This window comes from Tuber melanosporum (assembly GCF_000151645.1).
Source record: "Tuber melanosporum whole genome shotgun sequence assembly, scaffold_85, strain Mel28".
NCBI classification, from domain to species: domain Eukaryota; kingdom Fungi; phylum Ascomycota; class Pezizomycetes; order Pezizales; family Tuberaceae; genus Tuber; species Tuber melanosporum.
Window position 1 is genome coordinate 277,789 of NW_003299134.1, and position 25,917 is coordinate 303,705.

Below are 25,917 nucleotides of genomic sequence, written 5' to 3' on the forward strand. Positions count from 1 at the left end.
TTTACCCATTCCATTTGTCCATCCATTTGCTCGTGGAACGCTATGCTCATTCGGCTTTGTATTCCCATTTCACCGCTTACTTCCTTCCATAGTCCAGATGTGAATTGTGTTCCTCAATCAGTAATGATATTCTTTGGGAGGCTATGAAGTCGGAAGAGTTCTCGGAAGAATGTTTGTATAAAATCCCTTATGTCGATATCTTTTCTGACAGGAATGAAATGACTCATTTTGGTCAGATGATCCACTACGACCAGGATACTATCGCAATTTTCTGATGCTGTTCGGTCCATGATGAAATCCATACTAATTATTTTCCATGGTCGTTCGGGAACTTTATTCGATTTCAGTAATCCATATGGTACATGTTTAGCTGTTTTCATCCTTTGACATATGTTGTAGTTTTTGTCATATCGTTTAACATCTTCGCGTAGTCCTGGCCAATAGAATGACCTCATGATGAATTCCGTGGTTTTAGCCGTTCCTCTATGTCCTGCCCTTCAGATATCGTGGTATTATCATATGATGTCTGTCCTTATCTCTTCTTTTTCCAGAATTGATTGTTTTTCATCGTACCACATGTTTCCATCCTTCCATTGGCATAAACCCAGAGCAATTCCTTTTATCTCCTTTTTTCCTTTCTTCAATGCTTCTCTAATTGCCTGAATTGTTTTGTCTCTTTCATTTACCTTCTCAATTTCCCTTTCCTCAGTTGATGTGAATTGGATAACCTCCATCGCCTCGAAGTAGGTTTTTGGTAATAGTGTTTATGTTTTTTGTTTGATTTGGCCCAATCCCATATTGCTGTTTTGACTGGGTCAACCTTGATCTCACTTTGATTAATGATAAATCCAAGGTATTCCGTTTCCTCTTTATAGAGTTGGTATTTTGTTAGTTTAATCTTCATTCTAGATCCTTGTATTGCAGCCATAATATTACTGATATCCTTCTGGTATTGTTGTATGTTTTCCGAGTAGATGAGTACATCGTCCAAGAATTCAATGCACCATATGTCGAGGTACTTATTGAGTACCTTGTTGATTCATCTCTGGAATGAAGCTGGTGTATTAGTTAGCACAAAAGGCATAACCAAGTATTCAAACATTCCGCATCTTGGTGTAAATGTAGTTGTCCATTCGTCTCCTGCCTTGATGCGTATATTGTAGTATGCATCCTTAATCTCGAGTTTGGTGAAGTATTTTGCTGACGGCAGTCTGTCCAGTACTTCTCCAATGAAGGGTAGTGGATATCGATCTTTCTTGGTAACCGAATTGAGGACTCTGTAGTCCACACAGAGTCTTATTTTTCTATCTTTCTTTTTGACGAATAGTATTGCGGATCCTCCTGATATGAAGGAGCCTCTGATCCATCCTGGCTTTAGGTTCTGCTCGATGTACTTCCTAAGTTCTTCGAGCTCTGCTTCTCCTAGTAGGTATAACTTCTTGTAGAAAATCTCTTTCGTTTTTCCAGTTTTCTCTTCTTTGTCCAGCTGAATTTCTTGATCGATTCTGGGTCTTCGAGGTGGTAGCTCCGTAGCTTCCTCTTCTTGGAATAGGGTCGTGAATTGATGATATTCTTTTGGAACCAATTCTTTCCATCCCTTTTTGCTTTGGTATTTCTTATCCTGGATTACTAGTTCCGTGCTGATTTTGATTTTCACTAGGACCGCTTTTTCGTCTTTGTATGTCCATTTGAGAATTCCTGTTGTATCTCCTCTTCGATAGTACTGGCCAAAGGCTTGTGCTGTGATCTCTTTGATCTCAATTATTTTTGTTGTATCAGGCTGGTTTTGGTTCGTGCTTCCAAATCTCTTGTCTCCTCTTGTGGTTTCTTTTAGTTGATCTACTTCGTGCAGATCTTCTTTGTTGATTGTTTTGATGATCAACTGTGCGATTCAATCGCCTTTTTAGACTTCGCAGTCCTCTTGAGCCAGGTTGGCCAGGACCACTTTGATTTCACCTTTATAATCTACGTCGATTACCCCTGCCATGGTCATGAGTCAATATTTGACTGGTAGACCACTGTGGGGTGCTATTCGTCCATAGGTGCCTTCTGGTAGTCCGATGGCTATTCCTGTTCCTATTATTACCTGCCCATTAGCAGGTATCTTGATTCCTTCGTTGGCATACATGTCAGGTCCTACTGTCCCTTTGGAACCCTTGGTAGACACTTTTGCCTCTTGGTCCAGTCTTTATATCCGGACTCTCTTATCTTACCGCATCTCAGCGAACTTTGCATGCAAAGTTTCTTCTTCCACTTCTCCTACCGGTGTCGAGGAGACCACAGCTGAACTGTTGAGGCATCGTATTGCACATAGTTTGCTTGTAAAGGTCATCTTGTTCTCATTCTAATTGATCGTCGGATTATGTTTTCCCAACCATGGCATCTCTAGGACTCTCTCCTGGTTCTTGAGATCTGCTACCTGAAAGGTTGCCGTTTCCCTATGGCTGTCAATGTCCATAGGTACTGTCACCGTATGGGTTATAGGACCCATTGCGCTTGGCTTTCCATCTACTAGGTAGACTTGTCTCGCTTTTTTCGCTTGTTTGGTGTGGAGGCCGTATTTGTCGCAGATTTTCTTGTTGATGAAAACTTGGGTAGCCCCGGAGTTGACTATTGCGTATATTGTTGTTTCTTCATTTTCTTCGTTATATATCTTCGTCTTGATCATCACATAATCTCGGTCTTCTTCTCCTCTTTGCATGTGTAGTACCGTGTAGTAGTTCACTAACTTGATGGGCTTTCCAGGTCCACATCTTGGGTCTCCCAGACCACAGTTTACTGGGGACCCTCGTCATTTTCTGCCGGTAAATCTTCTGCGATGATTTCGCGAATGTTACTCCTCTTTTGATTTTGGAAGCGATTATTTCCAGCAGCTTTGGTGCCTTGGTACCTACTGTCAGGTCGGCTTCTGCATTCTCGTATCCGATGTCCTGCTTTTCCGCACCTTAGGCAGAGTTTCCGTTCATTCTTCTGGCATATTCTTCCTCAGACAGGTTCAGAGCAGGTCCTACTCTTGATATGTCTAGCTCCATTGACTCGCCTGGTGGTAATGCTCGACTTTCACCTCCAGCTGCTTGCAGTTTGAAGGTTTTGTCCACATTTCTGGATGATTGGACCACCCTGTATGCTATAGTATTTTCCGAGTTGCTTCGAACCATGTTTCATTTGCTTTCCTTATCGATCACCCATCTTGCAAATCATTCTGCTGTTGTGTAGCGCAAGTCGGAGATTCCCCATGCTTCTCGGAGTCTCTCACTGCAGTTTCTTAGGAGGATGCTGTAGAGAGAAGAATCATCAAATTTGGCCTCGTATTCCCATAGTCGGTATTCGTTCCAGTATGCCAAAAAGGTTTTTTTTCCTTGTTGGAGTTTTTCCAGCTTTCATCTTACTGTCTCTTTGGCATTGGGATCCCAGAATTCCTCATAGAGGGTTACCTTGAACTCCTCGTATGTAACTCATTCCCTCTGCTTCATTCCATCTTGGAACGGCTTGATCCATTGCACTGCGACTCCTCTTAGTAGAGATTCCACATATGGAATCTTGATCTCATCGTGGTGTTCTGCATATCCCTTAATGGCAAAGTATTCTTCGCACTTTACCAAGAATATTCATAGCTTGTCTTCAGCTCCTTCGCATGTGTTGGGTTCTTTTACTTTCAGTCATTGGATGTTTCCTTCTCATGTGTTTCGTGTTGCTACTAGAAATGCTTGAAATTGATTCTCAGTCATTCCAAGTATGCTAGTGCTTGGTGTGGGAGCAGCAGGGGCTGGTGGTCTAGGTACTGCTGATCCTGACATTCTCTCAGGTCGTGAAGTTCCTGCGGGGGAGCTATCGACTGGTGATTCTTTCTCTGAGGTTACTGGGCTTGCTGCCCTTGAGGGCTTTGCTGAAACGTAATCTAGGGCGTCACTGAATCCCCCTAGGTTGAGGTTTTGATCATCGATGTCAATATCTACTTCCCTATCGGGGTTGAAGGATACCATCTTGTATCGTTTGATGTCGCACTAGGCAATACTTTGTAATATAATGATCCCTCCTCGGGTGGTTAGTTCTTGGCAACGGGGAACGATACTTCTCTTCTCTTACTTCTTCTTCCTTCATCTTACTATAGCGCTAGGCCTCTCCCTACGTTACCGATAGTTCAAGACCTATATCTTCTATTGGGGATGCCTATCGTAAGCTTTCTCTAACTCTTCTTCGTGAAGAACTTTCCTTGGCGTAACAATAATGTTGCAATAAAGATAAAGATCATATAGGTGTTTTATATTCGTTAAAGTAATAAGTAGGAAAAGTACTTAGAATTCAATCTAATTTTATTTAAACTCGTACCGCCAACACTGGCATACAACGAGCCCCCGCTGGCACAGGGATACTGCTAACCAGTATACCACTAATCATTAGCTAACCAAGTCTACGGTCCCACACCTGCCATCCCCAAGTCATGCCCACACGAGAACTAATTACAAGACCATCAAACAACCCAGCACCCTCCCCGGTCTAAGTCCGTAGCCTCTCTGGTATGAAGCCAACCAGCACTAAGTGTAGCCGAAGCCGAGCAAAAGACCGACCCAACCAGGTTCCTCATCCAATAAATTCAAATCACTACCACCCAGTCTAAACACCGTCCCACAACACCTCCACCATAGTAGAAAACCAACAAAACCAAAACAAATATAAACTACAGGCGACACAATGGCAGAGAGGAGGTGACCAACATGTCCACCTCTCACATCCGCATACCCAGCCATCGACCCTATGAACCCACTTTGCCAAGTACCTCCGAAGAGCGTAATAGTGAGGATGACCTGTACCCTCTGCCTGTCCCCCAAAAAACAAAATCCATAAACAAAGGAAATACATAGAGGTGGTAACAGACCAAAATGGTCAGTGGGGCCTATCTCCCACCCTTGGTGCCTTGCCCCCGCCAGCCCTGCCCATTGCTAAACTAAATAAACCAAATAAACTTCCCCAATACCCAGCACGCAGAACCGAAAGAAGTCCAACCAGGTGGTCTCAACCCACTATCTGCACAGGTGGCCATCAGCCAACCGGTCCATCGGGGAGCTTTACAGCTCTCAGCAGCTTCGCTCAACAGTCCAAGCCGGACTGGAAATACTTAATTAAACCTCGCTCAACCTGACGCAGGCCTGACCGGTGCTCGCAGGTGCCTCTCTCCCCCCAATTAGCCCCCCCCAAGCCCTATACACCAGACGCCACAGAGTCCATCCAGCCCCTCAGCCTCTCAGACAGATCACCCATCCGATAGCTACAGGACAGCGTATACCTAACCCCATCAGGCCGCTATTGGTCTTGGCCACACGAACAGAGCCCCAACCTTCAGCACCGTATAGCTGAGGGGGGCCCACCAGCTACAGCCAAGAGCCACAAAGGAGGCAGCACCAGCACCCGAAGGCATCGGCACCAGCTACACCATCCAACCCAGCTGAACCAAAATCCAACCATGTCAGGAAAGAGTAAGCAGAGCCAGCCAAAGCCAGCCCCACAGGTCCGGCAACATGGCATGGACCGAACGACGGGTAAGAGGCATCCCCAACTGACGTGACAAGAAGAGCGAGGGTGAATGAACATAAGCAAACAAACCGAAAGTAGGCCCCACTTGCAATGGGTGAAGCTGCCAACCACAGAACACAACCAAACCACCCAAAAGCACAGACAACGCGAGTGTCTAGCAGCCAATCGTCCCACACCACCCCAGGTAGCAATGAAACCACACCAGGGGGTAAGACTTTTCAGGGTCAAAGCCATCCCCACCATAGCGAGGAGGAGACACCTGGCTGAACCACCGTATATGCCGCAAGGACAAAAAACTCTAAGGGAACGGTGATAAACAACATCGTAGGATTCCGTCGGTAGAAACATGTAGTAACTAGTTGGGGGGGAGGCAGCGAGGCCCCCTCCCTAGTGGATTGATGCGGCCGGTACGACGCGTTGATACTTGGAAAGGTCATCAGTCTAACCCAAGGGCGTTTTGTATCGCAAGAACTAAGGACTCTGTTAAAACCCAACAAAAGACATGAGCTGGCCCAAAGAACGACATGGGTCATCCTCCCAAATACAATGTTCAATCCCCCCAATCGAACACGAAACCTGCAAGTAGACAATATACAGGAAGCCGTAGATAATTTGCTGAAAGGGGCTCATATGCGACCGTAATGCAGTGCTCGAAGTGACAGCATCATGAGAAACCATCATGCGACGAAACGAGAAGCAAACAAGTAGTCCGCCACATAAAACCTAACAGACCTCAACACCAAAGACCCCAGAAACTACTGAGCAAACTCAGATATCGCCCTCAGAATTCAAGGCATCAAGGCCCACTATGTGTTCAAAAGAAACGCTCGATGCCAAGCGATGGCAAGCACGAGGAAAAGTACTTAGAACAAAGCTTGAAGAACCTATCCTCCTCGCCCGCATCAGCCTCCTTATGTAGTATTCTTCCTGCCCATAGTCATGTGACCCAAAGTGATCACATGTGCAAAACTAAATCATAACAAACTAGTCATGTGACCAAAGTAGTCACCTTCTCAAAACCTATGACCTCCTAGTGAGGTCATGTGCAAAAACTCATAAACCAATCATAATGCAATAAACAAGTCACATGACTCGACTAAGTCATATGCGTGAAACCCATGACCCCATAATAAGGTCATGTGTGAAACATAAATCACATGTGTAAGGCTTACCTGCAAGGCACACTCGCAAGGCATACTCACCAGGCATATATTCCATGACACATATTTGAGCCATGTGCAAAAGCATCACAAACCCCACACATAACAAATCATATGTCTCGAATGAGTCATATGTGTAAAATAATAACATACCTGTGACTCATAATCATGTGTCACATGAAAACCTTTTTCATGCCAAGCCACGTTTGTGACACAGATATAGATTTAAAGTTTACTGGAGAATTTTGGAAATTCCTGTATAAAACGTTGAATATTAAAAGAAGGTGTTAACAGTGTACCACTCACCAATAGGCAGACAAACAGAGCAAACCAACTAAATGCTAGAAGGTTACTTGTGATATTTTGTTAAATTTGATCAGGATGACTGGTACCAATTACTACCTCTAATCAAATATGCCTACAATAACTTGGCAACTGATGCACACAGAATGACTCCTTTCTACTCAAACTATTGATTTCATCCACTGACTGAATAGATGAAGAAAGGCAAGGAGTAAAATCCAGGCACTACACTTTATGCGAACTGGAGAAAAATGATTCCCAAACAAGCAAGGTAATCACTCTAACAGACATGAGAGGATATGGCTAAATACTATAATAGGAAGGCCAAGTAACAACATAACTTCACAACCTGTCATAAAGTAACATGAAACGAAAAGAATATTCATACACATTAGAAGTCAATGAAACTCAGTTTAAAATTATATGGACTATTTATGATCTTACAGAAATGAGGAAATCACACCTGCAAACTCAATATTTCGAATCAATAGAACATACACCACATAATCTCTGTATTCCTGTTCAAAGCTTACAGGAAGTCAGTACGCTCAGACCAACAACCACTCCGGAGGGAGCCCGAATATAGCAGGTATGGGTACTCGCTTATATGTTTTGTTTTAAGTATCGTTTTGATACTTGGTTTGCTTTAAGTATCGTTTGATACTTAGTTTTGTTTCATGTTTTGTTTTAAAGTATGACTTTGATACTTGGCTTATTTTAAATATCGTTTAATACTTAGCTTTGTTTTATGTATTGTTTTAAGTATCGTTTTGATACTTGTTTTGTTTTACCAAACAGTATCGCTTGATACCTTTGATTAGTTTCGTTCATGCTAGATATGAACAGATTTGTATATTCAAGGACCGCCTGATTCCATGATAGAAAAGACAGACTTCGGCAGACCGTATTTCAATATACTTGGTTAAATGGTTACCTCTTTGTTCCTCAGTACACCCTCGAAGCCTCCTTTAGTTCTCAGCTCTCACCTCCTCTCTAGAAGAGCAGGCCATCAGCCAACTATCATATCATTCCTGATAACGTGATTAGCACCTTGCGAACACGTTACACTGAGAATATTAAGGGTGACTTACAATGGCAAATAGAGAAAATAGTAAAAAGCAACGTACATTCTTACTACAAGCGAGTACGTAGTCACTACAAGGAGGAAGGTGAACTATAGTACTCCATCAAATGGCAGGGTTGTTCGGAAGATGAGAACACCCAGGAGCCTGCAATAGGGATGGATAATGCGAGCGAAATGGTGGAAGAATTCTACCACGATAATCCGGAAATACCACAGTAGGCAGAGGAAAGATGATAAGGAAATGGTTTTCCTACTGTGGCCAAGCAAACATGGAAGGTTTTTCAACCTGTTCTCATTAGGTCCTAATGGAGTTAATATTTAAGGTTTAATAATTAATTATTTAATTTTTAATTTTTAATTGGTTTTATATGTATCCAAAAAGGCATTGGAGGAGAAGCCTTAAGAAGAGGGAGCTCATGTTAGAAATACTGAGATTTGATACCTAGGAACCACCTTAAATAGGGTAATCCCACTTGGAATCAGAATCTCTAGTCTCCTATATCCTCTTCCAGCCCCCTTTCAGGGCCCACACATCATTATACATAATAATCTCAGTTCATAGCTAAATTGGAATATTACATGACTCTTCACCGAAGGTCACCTGTTCAACTCTTGTTATCATCATAGTTATTTCTGATATTAAGTTATTTTCTACCAATACTACTTGCAACTGCAAGACACCCTGCACGACAATCAAGGACCTCCAACCGAAAGGTTATGATTCTATCCTATAGAAGAGCTTCTCCTCTATACGAGGGAAGTTACTAGATAAGAATCTATCTGTTGGGTAAGGCGATATTGAGCTTCAAAGTCAGCCACCTAAGCTGGTTGCATACTTGACTTCGTAGAGTCATCCAGTGCAATCAAGGGTTGCGAACTGAGGAATCATCTGTTAGTCTGGTAGAATAGCTTCCTGTGAGTTAGTGGGAAGTTCTCCAAAAAATATCTATTTATTGGATATAGAATTATAAAGGTTTGGAGTCAGGCCACCTAGGAAGGTTGTAATTACAACTACCTTTGCAGATACAACCTACAGATAAAACTAATCATTTCATCAATGATGAAGACAATTGGGGCCAACTCAGTTTGACTTGAGAACTAGGCCATAGGTCTAAAGACTCTGATGATCGGATAATTACTATTGGAAACAGCATAGTTTATAGTTAGCTATATCGTAATTACTGAAGAAGCTGTGGTGATCTCCAGATGTTCACAGCTTTTAAGAATACCCAACATGGCGAGTTATGATCAGAGGGGTACATAGTTGTATAATAAATCGATATAGTCTGCGAATACTCAGACCCGGAATATAAATTTCATAGTGCCTTCCGTGCTTTTAGACCCCATCAAGCAACAGAGAAGAGACCATAACAAGATAATATTGTCTTCACGATTCTACTTTACTTTACCTTCTTTACTTTGCTCTAAGTAGTCATAAATGAAATAAGTGTACTTCGAGCCTTCCTAGACAATTTCTGTCTGCAGAAACAAATCTTGATTGGCCTAGACAACTCTGAAGTCTATCAGGTTGTCTCCATCTAACACTTAGCTACTCAACTCTTCAGATCTCAACCCTATTGAGAACACCTGGGTACTATTCAAAAGAGCCCTCACCAAGCGATTCTCCAAACTAGAGAGAAGGCCTCCCTCTCTTGCTGAATTTTTTGAGGCAGCAAAAGAGGAGTGGAAATTAATTCCTCTAGAGAAGTTGGATAGATAGATAGATAGAATGCCTGAGAGAATGTTGGCTGTACGAGGGGGGGGAAAGAAGTAGTGTGACACAGTAGCAACCACTTCCCACAAGATCCCAACTCTATTCCTAACCCCCATTACTACAATACTCACTATATCCCCCACCACCTGCCAAACCATTTCAGAAAAGCACTGTGAGGGTAAAGGGAACCCGCAAAAGTGAGCGTAAGTAGTTGAATTAAATGAATATGTACATAAAGTTGAAATAATAATAAAATTAAATGAGGTAGCGATTAGTCCACGAAATCTTGAGCGGCGGCGATCGTTGACAAAGAAGCGACAGCGCTTTGAGCAGAAAACTACACGTGATGACGGGATCCATAATATTGCTCTCCCAGAAATAGCGGAGTGGTCTTTCAGAAAAATAGCTGCCAAATTGGAGGAAAAAATAGGCCTTAAAGTTCACCATAGTACCTGTGCTCACATCTATCAACGGTATTGGGAAACAGGTAGTCCTTCCAACAATTAGCGAACAGGAAGACCTCCAATCTTCCAGGAGTCTGATCTACTTGATCTAAAGTCTTTTATTAAAGAAAATAAAAGAAATAGAAGACTCTCTTAAGATGATATTAAAGAAGAGAAGGGATTAAAGGCATCATCCAGGACAATTAGGAAGGCAGCTAAGCATAATGATCCCTCCCTGAATAGTTAGTTCTTGGCGACGGGAAACGATACTTCTCTTCTTCTGTTTTTTTCCTTAGTCTTACGATAGCACTAGGCCTCTGCCTACGTTACGGATAGTACAAGACCTTTGTCTTCTAGCACGAACGCCTATCGTAAGCTTTCTCTAACTCTTCTTCGTGAAGAGCTCTCCTTGGCATAACAATAACATTGCAATAAAGATAAAGATCGTAAAGGTGTTTTATATTCATTAAAATAATAAGTAGGAAAAGTACTTAGAAGTCAATCTTATTTTATTTAAACCTGTACCGCCAACACTGGCATACGACGAGCCCCCGCCAGCACAGGGATACCGCTAACCGGTATACCACTAATCCTAAGCTAACTAAGTCTACGGCCCCGCACCTGCCATCCTCGAGTCATGCCCGCACAAGAACTAATTACAAGACCATCAAACAGCCCAGCGCCCTCTCCGGTCCAAGTCCGTAGCCCCTCTGGTATGAAGCCAACCAGCACCAAGCGTAGCCGAAGCCGAGCAAGAGACCGACCCAACCAAATTCCTCGTCCAACAAATATAAAATCACTACCACCCGGTCTGAACACCGTCCCGCAAAACCTCCTCCACAGTAGAAAACTAACAAAACACACACAAACTAATACTACAGGCGACACAATGGCGGAGAGGAGGTGACCAATATGTCCACCTCTCGCATCCGCATGCCCGGCCGTCGACCCTATGAACCCTCTTTGCCAAGTGCCTCCGAAGAGCGTAGTGGTAAGGAGGACCTGTACCTGCTGCCTGTCCCCCAAAACAAACATATAAATAAAAGAAATAAATAGAGGCGGTGACAGACCTAAACGGCCAGTGGGGCCTATCTCCCACCCATGGTGCCTTGCCCCTGCCAGCCATGCCCATTGTCAAACCAAAGAAACCAAACAAACTCCACAAAGCCCAGCACGCAAGACCCAAACAAGCCCAACCAGAAGGTCGGAACCCACTATCCGCACAGGTGGCCATCAACCATCCGAGTCATCGAGGAGCTTTGCAGCACTTAGCAGCTTCGCCCAACATCCCCATCAGCCCGGAAATACTTAATGAGACATCACCCAACCTGACGCATGCCTGACCGGTGCTCGCAGGTACCTCTCCACCCCCAATCAGCCCCCCCCAAGCCCCACACACCAGGCGCCACAGAGCCCATCCAGCCCCCTCAATCCCTCAGACAGATCAACCATCCAACAGCCACAGGACAGCTATATCTAACCCCATCAGGCAGCCACTGATCTTGGCCGTGCCAACAGAGCCACAACCCTCGACTCCATACAGTCAAGGGAAACCCACCTGCCAAAGCCGGGAGCTACAAAGGAGGCAGTACCAATATTCGAAGGCACCAGCACCAGCCACAACATCCAACCCAGCCAAACCGAGGTCCAACCAAGCCGGGAAAAAGCTAAGCAGGGCCAGCCAAAGCCAGCCCCACAGGCCCGGCAACAGGTACGGACCGAACAATGGGCAAGAGGCATCTCCAACCGACACAACAAGAAGGGGGAGGGCGAGCGAACAGAAGCAGACAAACAGAAGGTAGGCCCCACTTGCAATGGGTGAAGCCACTGTTAGGAATACCGAGATCCGATACCTAGGAACCACCCTAGGTAGGGTAACCTCTCCTGAAATCGAAATCTCAGTTCTCCAACACCCCCCTCCGGCCCCCTTACGGGGCCCGCGCGTCATCATACATATCAATCTAAGTTGCGTCCTGTGAGTATTATACCACAGAATCGAAGGTGTTAAAATAACACCGTATACGTCGCCATCGTCCATCCAACCGGATCCTGTTCGCAGGATATATAAGAGGGGACCTTCGGCTAGGTCTGGGAAGTATAACGGAGTGAATCCGTCAACTACCCAGAAAGCTACTAGGCTTCAAGAACGAGATATCTTTGGCATGGGCCGCAAGTAACGGGACGTTTTTGTGCAAAGAGATGATGATGAATAGTAAAGGATCTTAATGAAAGACCAACACATTCACATCCACCCTACGATAACCAGAAGAGTCTGGAACTCCTGAGAATACTACCATCGAACCCAATGGAGTTCGAGGAGTGTTACAACTAGGTTCCGGTACATACTGCAACCGAGGTGGTGACTCCCAAACCGGTGACAGTAACCAGAATCCTGTTACCCATGGCAACCAAGGGCTACCGACCAAGGGATTATCTACCAACCCTATGGAAAGGCTTCCTGCAAGTAAGTAGGAAGTCCTCCGGAAAGAATCTATCGGTTGGATGCAACCCGCAGACGAAACTGATCATTTCATCGACAAGGGAGACGATTGGAGCCAACACAGTTCGACTTGAGAATTGGGCCCTTTGTCTAAAAAGACTCTCACCATCGGATAATTACTATTGGAAACAGCATGACTTCCAAATAGTCATATTATAATTATCAAAGAGGGTGTGATGATTTTCAGGGTCTCCAGGTGTTCGCACCATGGAAGAAAACCCAACGTTGCGACTTATATTGGAAAAAGGTACATGGTTGTATGTTAGTTAGATGTAGTCCGCGAACACTCAGACGCCGAATATAAATATTGAAGTGCCTCCCAAGCTTTAGAAATTATCAAGCAACGGAGAAGAGACCTTAACAATATAATATTTTTCTTACGATTTTACTTTACTTTACTTTACCCTACTTTACTTCGCTCTTAGTAGTCATAAACGAAACGAGTGAAGTCCGAGCCTTCCTAGACAATCTCCATTTATAAAAACGAATCTCAATCGGCCTAGACAACTCTGAAGTCTATCGGGTTGTCTCCGCCTAACAGCCACCAACCACAGACCACAACCAAACCACCCAAATGCACAGGCAACGCGAGTGCCTGGCAGCCAATCGTCCCACACCACCCCAGGCAGCAACAATAACCACACCAGAGGGTAAGAGTTTTCAGGGTTACAGCCATCCCCATGAATGCGAGGCGGAGATGCCTGACTGAATTACCGTAAATGCCGCAAGGACAAAAGCTCCATAGGAACGGCGATAAACAACATCGTAGGATTCAGACCGTAGAAATGAAAGCGTAACGAAGAGGGGCTGGGCGGGTACCGTCCTGCCACCTGAGGCATGATGCAGCCGGTGCGATGAGTTGATACTTGGGAAGGTCATCAGTCTAACCTAAGGGCATTTTGTATCGCGAGAACTAAGGACTCCGTTAAAACCCAACAAAAGACATGAGCTGGCTCAAAGAACGACACTGGTGATCCCCCCAAATACAATGTTCAATCCCCCCAATCGAGCGCGAAACCTGCGAGTAGACGATAGACAGGAAACCATAGACATTTTACTGAAAGGAGCTCGTAAGCGACCGTTATGAAGTGCTCGAAGTGCTAGTATCGTGAGATAAGCAACCCAACGAAACGAGATGCGAACAAGTTATCCGCCACACAACACCTAATAGACCTCAACACCAAAGACCCCAGAAACTATTGAGCGAACTCAGATATCTCCCCCAGAATCCAAGGCATCAAGGCCCATCACGATGGTGAAAGAAACGATCGAGGCGAAGCGACGGCAAGGACAAGGAAAAGTACTTGGAGCAAAGCGTGAAGAACCTATCCTCCTCAGCCGCATCGGCCTCCTTATATAGTATTTTTTCCATCCATAGTCATGTGACCCAAAGTAGTCACATGTGCAAAACCAAATCATAACAAACTAGTCATGTAACTAAAGTGGTCACATGCTCAAAACCCATGACCTCGTAGCAAGGTCATGTGCAAAAACTCATAAACCAATCATAACACAATAAACAAGTCATATGACTCAACTGAGTCATATGTGTGAAACCCATGACCTCATAATGAGGTCCTGTGTGAAATATAAATCATATGTACAAGGCTTACCCGCAAGGCACACTCGCAAGCCATACTCGCTAGGCACACGTCCCATGACTCATATTTGAGCCATGTGTGAAAGCATCACAAATCTCACACATAACAAATCATATGACTCGAATAGGTCATATGTGTGAAACAATAACATACCTGTGACTCATAGCCATGTGTCACATGAAAACCTTTTTCATGCTAAGCCACGTTCGTGACACTAAGAGTCTTAATTTAAATAAAAGAAAATCACGCAAGAAGTAAGTACTTTAATGAAGATTCAAGTATTTACATAACTAAAAGATATTTTAGATGGGGATTGCGCACTAAAAATATACCAATTATATTTGGTTGGTGTATGAGAAAAAGAGCTTGGAAACTAAGAGACTGGTCCAGAATCATATAGACTGATGAAACCTCATTCTCTACAGCTGGATTTGGGTAGAGAGAATGGGTGATAAGAGAACCTTCTGAGGAATATGATCAGGATTGCATTGATGAGGTCTGGGAGTCAGGAAGGGAGACAGTTATGGTATGGAGAGCCTTTTGTGGGAATTTGAGGTCAAAGCTAGTGGTAGTACCAGGAAAGGTTAAAGTGGATTCTTATGAGTATACTAAGTATATTCTGAATCCAGTTTTAATTCCTTTCTGGCATGAGTGTTGTGAGAGATTTGGTTGGACTAAGGTTGTTGAAGATGGTGCACCAGGGCATAAAGGGTAGGTTCTACCTTCTTATAATTATTGTGTTTTCTGTTTTTTGATATAGAAATACTTACTTAAGAATATAATCTAACTACTGGTTTAATCACAGATATTCTACAAAGTGTAGAAAAAGGAATGGGGTGGATATATTGCCCTGGCGACCACAGTCACCAGACCTGAACTTAATTGAAAATATTTGGGGAGATATGGAAACTTCCTTGGGGAAAAGGTATGGAAGAGTTGCAAGCAAGGAAGAGCTAATCAGAGCTGTGGAGGAAGCATGGAAAGCTATTCCTGATGGAAGGTTTATGGATCTTTGCAGAAGTATGCCAAAGCGGGTCAGGGAGGTTATTAGAAGAAAAGGGCACCAAACTCATTATTGATTTATGATTTTCTTTTTATTTTACTTTAAGGAAATACTAAGCATTTTTTAATTTTATCTCCTTTACTTATTTTATTTATTGAATGTGGTTGTGGAAAATGGTAGTACTATATGTTGTTGATATTGTTTCTGTATGGGAATTTGTGTTGCACAGGTGTCGCATTACTTTCTTCCCCCCCCTCGTACTGGATGCAGATGGAGGCCATACAAAATGGTAATAATGTTTTTCTATCATCTACTAGCTATACTTTTATCTTTTCTTTAATTGGATTCTCTACTTTTCTTTTTGAATTTTTTGTGGTTGGGTGTCGTAGTAGTTGCCGTTGCCGGGCTGGGGTGCGAAGACTTTCTGAACACGACTCTACCTCGCAAAGCAGCTTTAACACTAGACCTTTTATGTGTCCTGTGTCACTATTCCCAAACGGGCCCCAATTCTTGGCGCGGAGACACGAGTAGACTCATTCAAGGACAGGAGGCTCGGCACCCCCCCCCCCGATATTTTTCTGGGATTTAAATTTAACCCTACCCTACTCTACTGTACAAGTATTGTATCAAACGGTCCCTCCCAGATCACATCGCTTACCGGCAAAGCACGCTTATCGTTTTCGTGAGCAAATCTTGCACTTAGACTTCCGCCACCATCCTTGTTTGTCTCCTTGCAAGGACTTGCTACCACACTGCTGTAGGGTGGGAGAAGCCACCGTTCGAGTGAGTACTCGTACGTGCGCCCATCTCACTCTCAAAAACTGAATCGCCCTCAGTTCTCCCATCGTCTTAGCACATTTTCAACCGGAAGATTCGCCAACATCAAACCTTCCACGAAGATGTCACTGCGCACAATATTCGTTCAACCATCCAAGCTTTGTCTCCTGCCACGGCACACCCCGCTTACCCCTCGATTGATCCCAGGATTGGTAAGAAACCTCACCCCGAAAAGTACCCCGCCTCCAGCTCCCTCAAAACCGGTTGGCCCGAATCAAGATGTCCTGCGGCACGCTAGTGGGGAGGCCGCCGCAACTGTTGATATTATGGGTAGGAAGAGCTTATATCTGGAGCATGGGACACTGATTCAGGTGAGACTCCGGTTCTGGGCCGTTTGGGATTGGCAGTTGCTAACTTGGCATCAGATGTTAAAGAATGACCCTACCGCACCGCAGAATGCGCCCAAGGTTTCGAAAGAGATTCCCCGGACAAAAAGAGAGTATTCCACCGCAGCAACCCCGATCGATCCTTTGTCTTCCAATACGCCTACCGGCATGGCTTCCTCTACTGCTCTCGCACTGCCTCGCGTTACTTCTGACGCCTTTGCTTTGACAATTCCCGGGGCTAAATACCCTCTTCCGCAACTTCCTCTTCCGTCATGTTCTCACCTCAAGCACCGTTATTCTACATTACTTGAGCAGGTCATAAACTTTATTATGATCGGCGGTCGAAAAGCCAAAGCCGAGTCGCTAGTTGATCAGATACTTGCCAATTTACGGACTCGCCCTGCTCCAATATCGAGAGAAGGGACCCCACTTCTTCCTGGAACTCCCGCTTTATCTTCACTGCCACTTGATCCAGTTCAGTACCTTCAGATCGCGATTGACTCTGTATCTCCGTTAGTCAAGATTTTAATGCTTAAGGGTGCAGGAGGAACTAAGCGACCGGTTCCATACCCGCTACGCTTGAGACAGCGGAGACGGTTCGCATTGACATGGATATCTGCGGCTGCGGATAAGAAGAAAGATAGGCTGGGGTTTGCGGAAAGGTTTGCGGATGAGGTTGTCGCTGTTGTCGAAGGTAGAAGCTCAGCATGGGAAAAAAGGAGTCAGGTATGCAACCTCTAGCATGCAATCCCTATCATTGGAGCTTACACAAAAGTAGGTCCATAAACTAGCTGTAGCATCGCGTGCCAATGTCATCATTAATCCTGGAAGAACAGTCGCACCTTCAAAAATAAAGTTCCCCATCGCTGTTCTCTAGCTTCCGGAGAGGTCACTGATATCATGTAGATTATTTTCTTCCTTTTTTTTTCCTTATTTCCTGTATTTGTTTCCTATATCTGGACTCTCTCAGGTACGGTGCAGCGTATCAGGAATTTGTAAACTTATACCTACACAAAAAATGGTGGGGAAAAGGGAATCTCGGGAATCCCTTAACTCGCGGCGATATTTGTTTTAGCGTTGCCATGAGAACGAGATGTGCATTTCCAGTACTCTATGGCTACGATACGAAGCCTTTCGGAAAAGCCATCTTTGTAGTTTCTCTTTCAAAAACACATCACCAACCTTCTGAGATATCGGGTACTAGTATCATGGAAGAGAGGCCGACGGTGGAGTACTTTCGCTGGTGATGAAATACCGATACACCGTGTGAGGGAGCCAATATTACAGTAGCCCTGGTCATAAGGATCCCTTATCATGCAGCTGTTCATTCTACTTCCTTCCAAAGGAACTTCACGGGCGAGTGATTAGGGTGGAATGATTGGAATCCCGGGAAATTACACTGAATATTGGAAAGGACACTAGAAATCTAGCGGAAATACCTAAGGGATTTTCTTTTCTTTTCGAGAAAATAATTTCTAATAGTCCTAGTATCATACTCAGGGTGAGAAATGTATCAGGGTGCGCATATTAGAATTTTGAAAATCTTGACTGCGGAGGGCAGTTGCAACCACATATAAAACTTTGCAAAACACTTGTTAGGCCACTCAGATACTTTTTCTCACTCCACGTATACCTAGTATATATATATATATATATTATAATAATATTTTATTTTATTTAACCAATCATCCTGTTGAACATTAGACATCAGTCCGTAAAATAATGTAGATATATCATACATAAAAGGTTGTTGAGGATCCTGCATGATACGATATTGCGGTAGAAAGGAGATGGAGTCATCTGGGAGCGCACGTGGCTGAAGATAGCAGCACCCGCCACCTCTCGCCGCCACGGGATCACCCTTTCCGTGACCTTCTTTTGTACTTTGGCGTATGTGTTTTTTTGCCCCTAGATTTTGATTTTTTTAGGTTTACACAAGACTGCCTTACACAAAGGTTCCTGTCCCGCTTACTTACACACTCCCGTTCTTGCTGCCGCTTTTTCTCCTGCTTCTTATCATCTTCCTCTCACCTTTTTTTTTCCTTGAAGAAGACCACCACCGACAACACCCCGGCTTCCAATAAAACCTGCGACACCCTCCCCTCTTCCTTCTAAAACCCCACACAAAAAAAATAGAAAATCCTTCAAAAAACCCTTCCTGTTAACCACTCAAAAAAAAAAACTTTTTTGAAACCTCAAGTCGCCCTTTTCTCCCTCCCTATCGCCCCTCGTTCTCTTTCCAATCCTTTTGTTTCACGAGACCCCACCATCACTCCTCACCACACCACATTTCGCTGGGAAAGCGTGACTTGAGGCCCCTGACCCCGTACTTTATTCTTGTCTATACAGGGAAAAGAAAGGAATTACAAACATATTAAATTAGCTTGCGAGTATCTTTGTTGCGGTTAGTTTCTCTGCCCCTCACTGGTCATTGGACATTCGTGGTCTTTTGGCAATCAAATCTCTGATGCTCACCTTCTTTCTCCTGGTCATTAGCAACAGCGAGGGAAACCACCCAAAAAAACAAACAAACACAATTCCTTAACCGATTTTAGGTTATCTACGCATAGTTTTCAAAGCGTTTGTTAACCCCTCGTTGCCCCTCCCATAGTGTTGCTTCTATCTACCATCTTCCCCATCTATTTGATATTGCTATTGCGGCTTTCATCCCTCTTTAAAGAATTTTCTCGCCCCCGGACTGAAAGAGGTGAATCACTGCTAATATCATTCACTATAGTTGCTCTCATAACAATGTCTGCCGAAGTTTCTTCATCCCCAGCTCCCCAGGAGCAAATCGAGCAGCCCATCAACGGGTCTTCTCCCGCCCAGGATCCCACTTCCGATAGCGATGCTAATAACTCATCCGTGGCTGCTCCACACAGCGCCCCCCACAACTCCCACACTTCCGCCTCCCTTTACGTCGGGGAGCTTGAGCCGTCTGTGACTGAGGCAATGCTCTTTGAGTTGTTTTCCACTATTGGAAACGTTGCATCGATTCGTGTTTGCCGTGATGCAGTTACCCGCCGTTCTCTCGGATATTCTTACGTTAACTACAACAATACCGCTGATGGTGAACGTGCCCTTGAGGAGCTTAATTATACTTTGATCAAAGGCCGTCCTTGCCGCATTATGTGGTCGCAGCGTGATCCTGCTCTCCGTAAGACTGGGCAAGGCAATGTTTTCATCAAGAATCTCGATACTGCCATTGACAATAAGGCTCTTCATGATACCTTTGCTGCTTTCGGTAATATCCTTTCCTGTAAGGTTGCCCAGGATGAGTTTAGCAACTCCCGCGGATACGGGTTTGTCCACTACGAGACTGCTGAGGCTGCCAATAATGCAATTAAGCATGTCAATGGTATGCTTCTAAACGAGAAGAAAGTATTTGTCGGGCATCATATCCCTAAGAAGGATCGTCAGAGCAAGTTTGATGAAATGAAGGCCAACTTTACAAACGTTTACGTTAAGAATATCGATCCCGAGGTCACGGATGAGGAATTTAGAACTATGTTTGAGAACTATGGTCCTATCACTTCCGCTAGCCTTTCCAGGGACCAAGATGGCGTTAGTAGAGGATTTGGATTTGTTAATTTCCAAGAGCATCAGCATGCCGCCAAGGCTGTCGAAGAGCTCCATGAGAGTGAGCTTAAGGGTCAGACTCTTTATGTTTCTAGAGCCCAAAAGAAACACGAGAGAGAGGAGGAATTGAGAAAACAATACGAAGCCGCTAGAGTTGAGAAAGCTAGCAAGTACCAGGGTGTCAATTTGTCTGATTCCACTTACCCTACGATTAATTGGTTGAATTTACTCTAACTCTTCTATCATAATAGGTACATCAAGAATCTCGATGACGAGATCGACGACGAGCGTCTCCGCCAGGAGTTTGCCCCGTATGGAACTATCACTTCCGCCAAGGTTATGCGTGATGAGGTCTCTAAGGAAGATAAGGACGCTGAGGAGAAAGAAGGGGACGGCGCCAAGAAGAAGCTTGGTAAGAGTAAGGGATTTGGTTTTGTCTGCTTCTCTAGCCCGGAGGAAGCTAGCAAGGCCGTGACTGAGATGAACCAGAGAATGGTAAATGGCAAACCTCTCTATGTCGCTCTTGCTCAGAGGAAGGATGTTAGGAAGAGCCAAGTAAGTTACCCTTGTGATCAACCCGAGACTACTCTTGACCGAGTATTAATCGAAAAATAGCTTGAAGCAAGTATTCAAGCTAGGAATCAGATTAGGATACAACAGCAAGCTGCGGCCGCCGGTATGCAACCCGCTGGATTTCTTAGTGCTCAGATGTACTATGGACCAGGCCAGCAAGCCGGGTTTATGCCTCAAAGTGGCCGTGGTCTCCCATTTCCTCAACCTAGTATGATGCCTATGACTAGTGGCCCTCAGGGTGGTCCTGGTGGTCCTGGTAGTCGTGGTCCGCAAGCCGGAAACTTTGTTCCTAACGCTGGCCGCCCTGGCCCTCAGGGTCCAATCCCACCAGGTATCCCGCAGCAGATGTATGGCCCTCCAGCAATGGGCCCTGGTGCAGGACCTGGCGGCCCCGGGTTTTCTCCGTATCCACCTAATACTCTCGCCGCCGCCCAGGCGCAAGCTGTTGCAGCTTCTCAAGGCCGTGGACGCGGTAGTGTGCCTCCTGCTGGAATGGCAGGAATACAGCAGGGGATAGCTAATATGAACATGGGCCCTCGTGGTCCTGTTCAACCCGGTCGCGGCGGTCCTCGGGGCAATCTTCCTCCCCAGACACAGCCCGGTCGTCCTCCCGCCCCTCCCCAGATTCCACATGTATCTACCAGTGGAATTGATCCCACCCTATTTGCTGCCTCGCCTCCTCAGGCCCAGAAGCAATTGCTTGGCGAATCTCTCTATCCCAAGATCCAGCGCCAGCACCCTGAGCTTGCTGGAAAGATCACCGGGATGTTGTTGGAGATGGACAATATGGAGCTTCTCGCACTGTAAGCTTGATCGATCAATTATTTTACCTATCTTGTGCAATAACGGCTAACATTTATCAAATAGTCTTGATGACGAGCAAGCTCTAATCGCCAAGGTCGACGAAGCTCTTAGTGTCTATGACGAGTACGTTAAGACTCGAACCGGTGATGATATCGGGGGTCACGAGGGTGCCACAACTAATGATAATGAGAACAAGGGTGATGAGGGCAAAAAAGAGGGTGAAATTAAAGGTTAAGCTTTGGGCGTCTTTGGGATAGAACTTTTTTTTCTTCTCTTTTCAATTTTCTCTTGGGTGGCCGGGGGTCGTTTGGGGGATGGTGACAAAAATATTCTTTTCCTTGTCTCTTTTTCAATGGGTCATTTCAATTCACTGTTCTTACTCTTATGTGTGCAAATTTTTAACCTCCTTTTTCTTTCCCTGGTGAGTGATGTGTCCTTTGGCTTTCCTTTATTTCAACTTTCGGTCTCACAGGGGCATTTCGGGTTGCGAAAAGTCGAGTGCTTTTGTGGCCAGCCGGAATTATTAGGGCATGAGTTACAAACTGGTGGAAATTTTAGGGTGGGCGGGGTTCTGGGATATGGTTGGTTTTTCATTTTTGTTATTGACTTTTTCTTCATTTCTCTTTGGTGATTGAAATTTGACTTTCTTTCCTCATTGCCCCGTTTTATCTTCAATTGGTGTTTCCCCATGCTGAAGTTGAGGGAAGTGGGGTCGTCGGGTGGTTCATATCGATCTGAGGGGTGTGCGCAGAAAGGTATTTCGGACTGTGCGAGGAGGTGGATCCTAAAATGGGGGGGATAAATCACGATTGACAAAAAAAGCGGGAAAAGATGAAATTAATGAAAAAAATAATTAAATCAGAACTTGCTGAATGCACATTTTACTTGGAAAAGGATACGGGTTCATCAAGACACTATAGCTCAGTTGACTTCCGTGGGCTTTTGCAGAGTACCCCAGTACGATGGTCTTGCCAGCTACTTGTAAATGGTTCCGCTTTAAATAGCGACATAGGTGAGTTTTAGAAGGTGAGTTTTAAGGTGTCATACTATCACGGTATGGTACTTAGACTTTCCGAGCACTGCAGAGTACAAGTACGAGTACAGCTGTGTCCGCAAAATTCCCGTACCCACCCCCCAGGTACTACTCAAGTACTAGCCCTTCGAAACCCTTCGCTAGCCCTCTTTTTATTGTTCAGAAGAAGTGTCCCCAGAGCATCCAAAAACAGTCATCTAAAAGGATCTTGTTCTGTTGGTGACAGGTAATGTTCTAGGGGCACAAGGAAGGTTATGAGAACCCGACGGAGGCGGCTGTAACTTAGAAGTGCAGAGGCAGGGGTACAATAGGATGGTTTGTCACCATTTTAGTGTCTATGGAGGAACTCTTGTGTTTGCTCCTGTTATTATTGATGTTCTGAGCCCTAGGCAAAGGGGAGTAACATGCCAGTCGATAGTAATAACACAAATAAATACGGTTAACCTAAGGTTAGTTTGCGACAAGAGAATCGTATGGCATTTGCATAGCTGGGGAAAGAGCAAGCAGGGATAACGCAGGGGAAGCACTTCTAGGCAGCCCATGGTGGGGGAAGTAGGACCTTCGGCAGATTAGAGCTTCGACAGATAAATCTCTCCGCTCTTCGCTCCTCGACCTTCCCTACCCAAACCCTTTTCCACCGTCACAACAGGAAATATCTTTTATCACCGAGAACGAAACATCACACTCTCGAACCTTCGTGCCCCAAGACCGTATGCATTTCTCACCTTCATCACCACTCACACGGGGAGCCTTTTGATCCTTGCCTTACTTGCTTTTAATCCTTCTCTCCTTCTCTCCCCCCCCACTCCTCTTCCCCCTCCTCCTCCTCCCCTCCTCCACCTCCCCCTCCTCCTCCCCTCCTCCACCTCCCCCTCCCCCTCCTCCTCTACCTCCCCCTCCCCCAATACCAACATTTTCTCACCATAACGCGAGCCGAGGATGGAGAAACCAACTTCGAAGAAAACGCCATCTCCAACAGCTCAACCATTTGTCCCCGGCCATCAGGTCACCCGTGCATCGTCCTTTGCTTCGACGCCTATCGTAGCCTCACCAAACGTCGACGCTGCAGCTTCTAAGCCACGCGTGAACCTGCCAGCCTCATTGGTTCCTTGTAGATACTTTGCAGCAGGTTACTGTCAACGAGGGCCCGCTTGTTTCTACAAACATGATTTATCATCGGTAACACTTCCTGGCCTTGAGAGTGCTGATAAGGGGAAGAAGACCCACGAGCCAGAGAATACAGATACCTGTGCAATATGCTACGAGATCCCAGTCACATATGGGCTGCTGACGAGCTGTGATCATGTTTTTTGTCTTTGTAAGTTTGTTTCTTCTGAGTTATTATTTATTACGAAAACATATTTGGGACTGACGGTGTTTTTCCAGCATGCATCCGTGCCTGGAGATCTACGGCTGCGCCAGATGCTGTTCCAGATTCAGAGGGTGGCGCTTTGAGCAAGACTTCGAAGACTTGTCCGCTGTGTCGGGTTCGCAGCAAGTTTATCATTCCTAGTAGCGTTTTCCCGCGACCAGCTGGAGATGCGCCCGATGAGGGGGAGAAGATCAATCCGGCCAAGGATGCAATCATAGCAGCCTATCTTGCGAAGCTTAAGACTATCCCTTGTACGACCTCACCAGCACTGACACTATTGTGTCGGCATACATAGCAAGATGGCAGTCAATACTAACGAGTTATATGTAGGCCGTCATTTTACCAATTCTCTGTTGCCCAGTGCTCCTCCTCGTCCCCGCCGTAATCTTCCCGACTGTCCATTCGGTAACGATTGTCACTACAAACACACATTCCGTGGATCTCCCTACGTCTTTAGTGACTCGGAACTTAGCGCTCAACGTCGTCGCAGAGCTCATAGTCCGCGCCGCCTGGGATGGATGGAACGCCTTCTTTTCGGTGCAGGTTACGATTCAGGCAGTGACCCCCTGCCCTCACCCCCCTGGCCCGTTTCAGAGGCGGAAGCAAGAACTCTAATGGAAATTATTCTCGAAGGCGGCGATCCCCCAGAATGGGACGAATTCGAGGAGGAAGAGGAGGACGATGAGGACGATGAGGACTATTTCTATGAAGATGTTGACGATCCATTTGATCCCAATTGGGAACAGAGCATCCTCGATACTATGGAATTCTCAGCCCCTCCCAGGTTTAACTCCCGGAGTAGATGGGCGCAAGGTACTGGGGCGGGGGATCAGGACGATGTCTTTCTATTTTAAGGCGTTGTTTTCCACCCATCTCTGCGGTCTGTTCTTGCGGAGAGTGTGGGTATTTGGTATATTTTAATGCTTCTAAAATCAGATTCACTAAGTTTAATTTCGAGAGACGCGGTGTGGGCGTGGAGATATGGCATGTAGTGTCACACAAATCGGATGTCTAGTAGTCTGAATTAATCTCCACTTTTTTATTGCTCCTCCCTGAATACGGTGACTAATTTTCTGGTTTCTCGTCGGTGGAAGGCTTCACAGATTGGAAGGGTGGAAGGGCGTGAGCAATTGCTGATTGAAAGGATTTGCAGGGTTGTAGGTTGCCGCCCTTACAGAAATAATTAGGGCTTGGAAGCTACAGTGCCGCATTTCAGTCTATCGTCAAATCACACTCCCTAGTGACCTTGCTTCTTTTTCTTCAGCTTGACGTTTCATTATCTTCACGCCCTTGTCACCTTTTTGAAATTCTTCTTTTGTTTCTGCTCCAAGTGAGCTCTCCAATAACTTCTCGGACCTGGTATATCTTCTAGCCATTTAGCAGGCTGGAGAATTTGAATACGAAACGAACTATGGCAGACTGGCACTAGTCACGTGAGAATACCAACATCAAGTCAACTGTCTGTATGACAGTCCACCCAACCAATTGCCCAATTTGGTCCCGTACATTACTACCCATGCCTTTGAATCGACTTGGCCTGTAGCCGACTCAGATGGGTCACGTTGTGATATTGTCCCATTCCCCCATGGGGGGAGGACCCCCCAGTCCGGAAGTTCTGACTTGTTGTCTACGCCTTGTGGTAGAGTTCAGTTGTAGGTTCCCTAAAGCATAGGCTGGTCGTATTGTGGGTGAGCGTTGGTGGATGCTGGGTAATCCGATGTTGGTGTCGTGCGGAATTATTTCGTAAAATAGTGTTTGAGGGTTGTTGGAGGTGAAATCTCCCGTTCACCTACACAGCTCTGAACTATGAGTGGCATGTGTATAATAGTATCGCCTATAGATGGCTAGTGGGTGGGAACGTAATGACTCGTAGGGAGAAGGGGGGGGGTTGTGGTATGATATCTAAGATCGAGGATTTTTCCATGCAGTGTTGATAGTGCCGAGTTTCCCCGTAGTGCATCATACTGAAATGCAAAATAATAAGAATAATAAAAGTAGCTTCACGGATTTCTAGAAATGTCGATTGAAGGCATTGAGGCACTATGTTGGTATC

The 25,917-nt window shown here is 45.2% G+C and overlaps 5 protein-coding genes; all 5 read left to right on the top strand.

The window, feature by feature from the left end:
• Positions 1–16,106: 16,106 nt before the first annotated feature.
• On the top strand, positions 16,107–17,380 carry GSTUM_00011470001 (uncharacterized protein; the record flags this gene model as incomplete). XM_002841938.2 has 3 exons in its annotated part: positions 16,107–16,488; positions 16,543–17,229; positions 17,282–17,380. Exons 1-3 carry the CDS (start codon positions 16,240–16,242, stop codon positions 17,378–17,380), a joined length of 1,035 nt encoding a protein of 344 aa, XP_002841984.1. The 5' UTR covers positions 16,107–16,239.
• Positions 17,381–18,571: 1,191 nt separating this feature from the next.
• Positions 18,572–20,557, top strand: GSTUM_00011471001 (uncharacterized protein; the record flags this gene model as incomplete). XM_002841939.2 has 6 exons in its annotated part: positions 18,572–18,907; positions 19,000–19,083; positions 19,241–20,169; positions 20,228–20,270; positions 20,334–20,433; positions 20,491–20,557. Exons 3-6 carry the CDS (start codon positions 19,255–19,257, stop codon positions 20,555–20,557), a joined length of 1,125 nt encoding a protein of 374 aa, XP_002841985.1. The 5' UTR covers positions 18,572–18,907; positions 19,000–19,083; positions 19,241–19,254.
• Positions 20,558–20,562: 5 nt separating this feature from the next.
• On the top strand, positions 20,563–21,812 carry GSTUM_00011472001 (uncharacterized protein; the record flags this gene model as incomplete). XM_002841940.2 has 3 exons in its annotated part: positions 20,563–20,637; positions 20,698–21,458; positions 21,523–21,812. The coding sequence occupies 3 exons, from the start codon at positions 20,563–20,565 to the stop codon at positions 21,692–21,694; spliced, it is 1,008 nt and encodes a 335-aa protein (XP_002841986.1). The 3' UTR covers positions 21,695–21,812.
• On the top strand, positions 21,812–22,352 carry GSTUM_00011473001 (uncharacterized protein; the record flags this gene model as incomplete). XM_002841941.2 has 1 exon in its annotated part: positions 21,812–22,352. One exon carries the CDS (start codon positions 21,812–21,814, stop codon positions 22,088–22,090), a length of 279 nt encoding a protein of 92 aa, XP_002841987.1. The 3' UTR covers positions 22,091–22,352.
• Positions 22,353–23,148: 796 nt separating this feature from the next.
• GSTUM_00011474001 (uncharacterized protein) lies at positions 23,149–24,904 on the top strand. XM_002841942.2 has 3 exons: positions 23,149–23,810; positions 23,879–24,115; positions 24,195–24,904. The coding sequence occupies exons 1-3, from the start codon at positions 23,432–23,434 to the stop codon at positions 24,716–24,718; spliced, it is 1,140 nt and encodes a 379-aa protein (XP_002841988.1). The 5' UTR covers positions 23,149–23,431; the 3' UTR covers positions 24,719–24,904.
• The last annotated feature ends 1,013 nt before the right edge of the window (positions 24,905–25,917 follow it).

What these genes read in the sequence shown, in the direction of transcription:
- GSTUM_00011474001 (XM_002841942.2), top strand. Translation starts at nt 23,432, where the DNA reads ATGGAGAAACCAACTTCGAAGAAAACGCCATCTCCAACAGCTCAACCA. An exon ending in TGATCATGTTTTTTGTCTTT is followed by an intron (nt 23,811 to 23,878) that starts GTAAGTTTGTTT and finishes GTGTTTTTCCAG; the next exon opens with CATGCATCCGTGCCTGGAGA. An exon ending in GAAGCTTAAGACTATCCCTT is followed by an intron (nt 24,116 to 24,194) that starts GTACGACCTCAC and finishes AGTTATATGTAG; the next exon opens with GCCGTCATTTTACCAATTCT.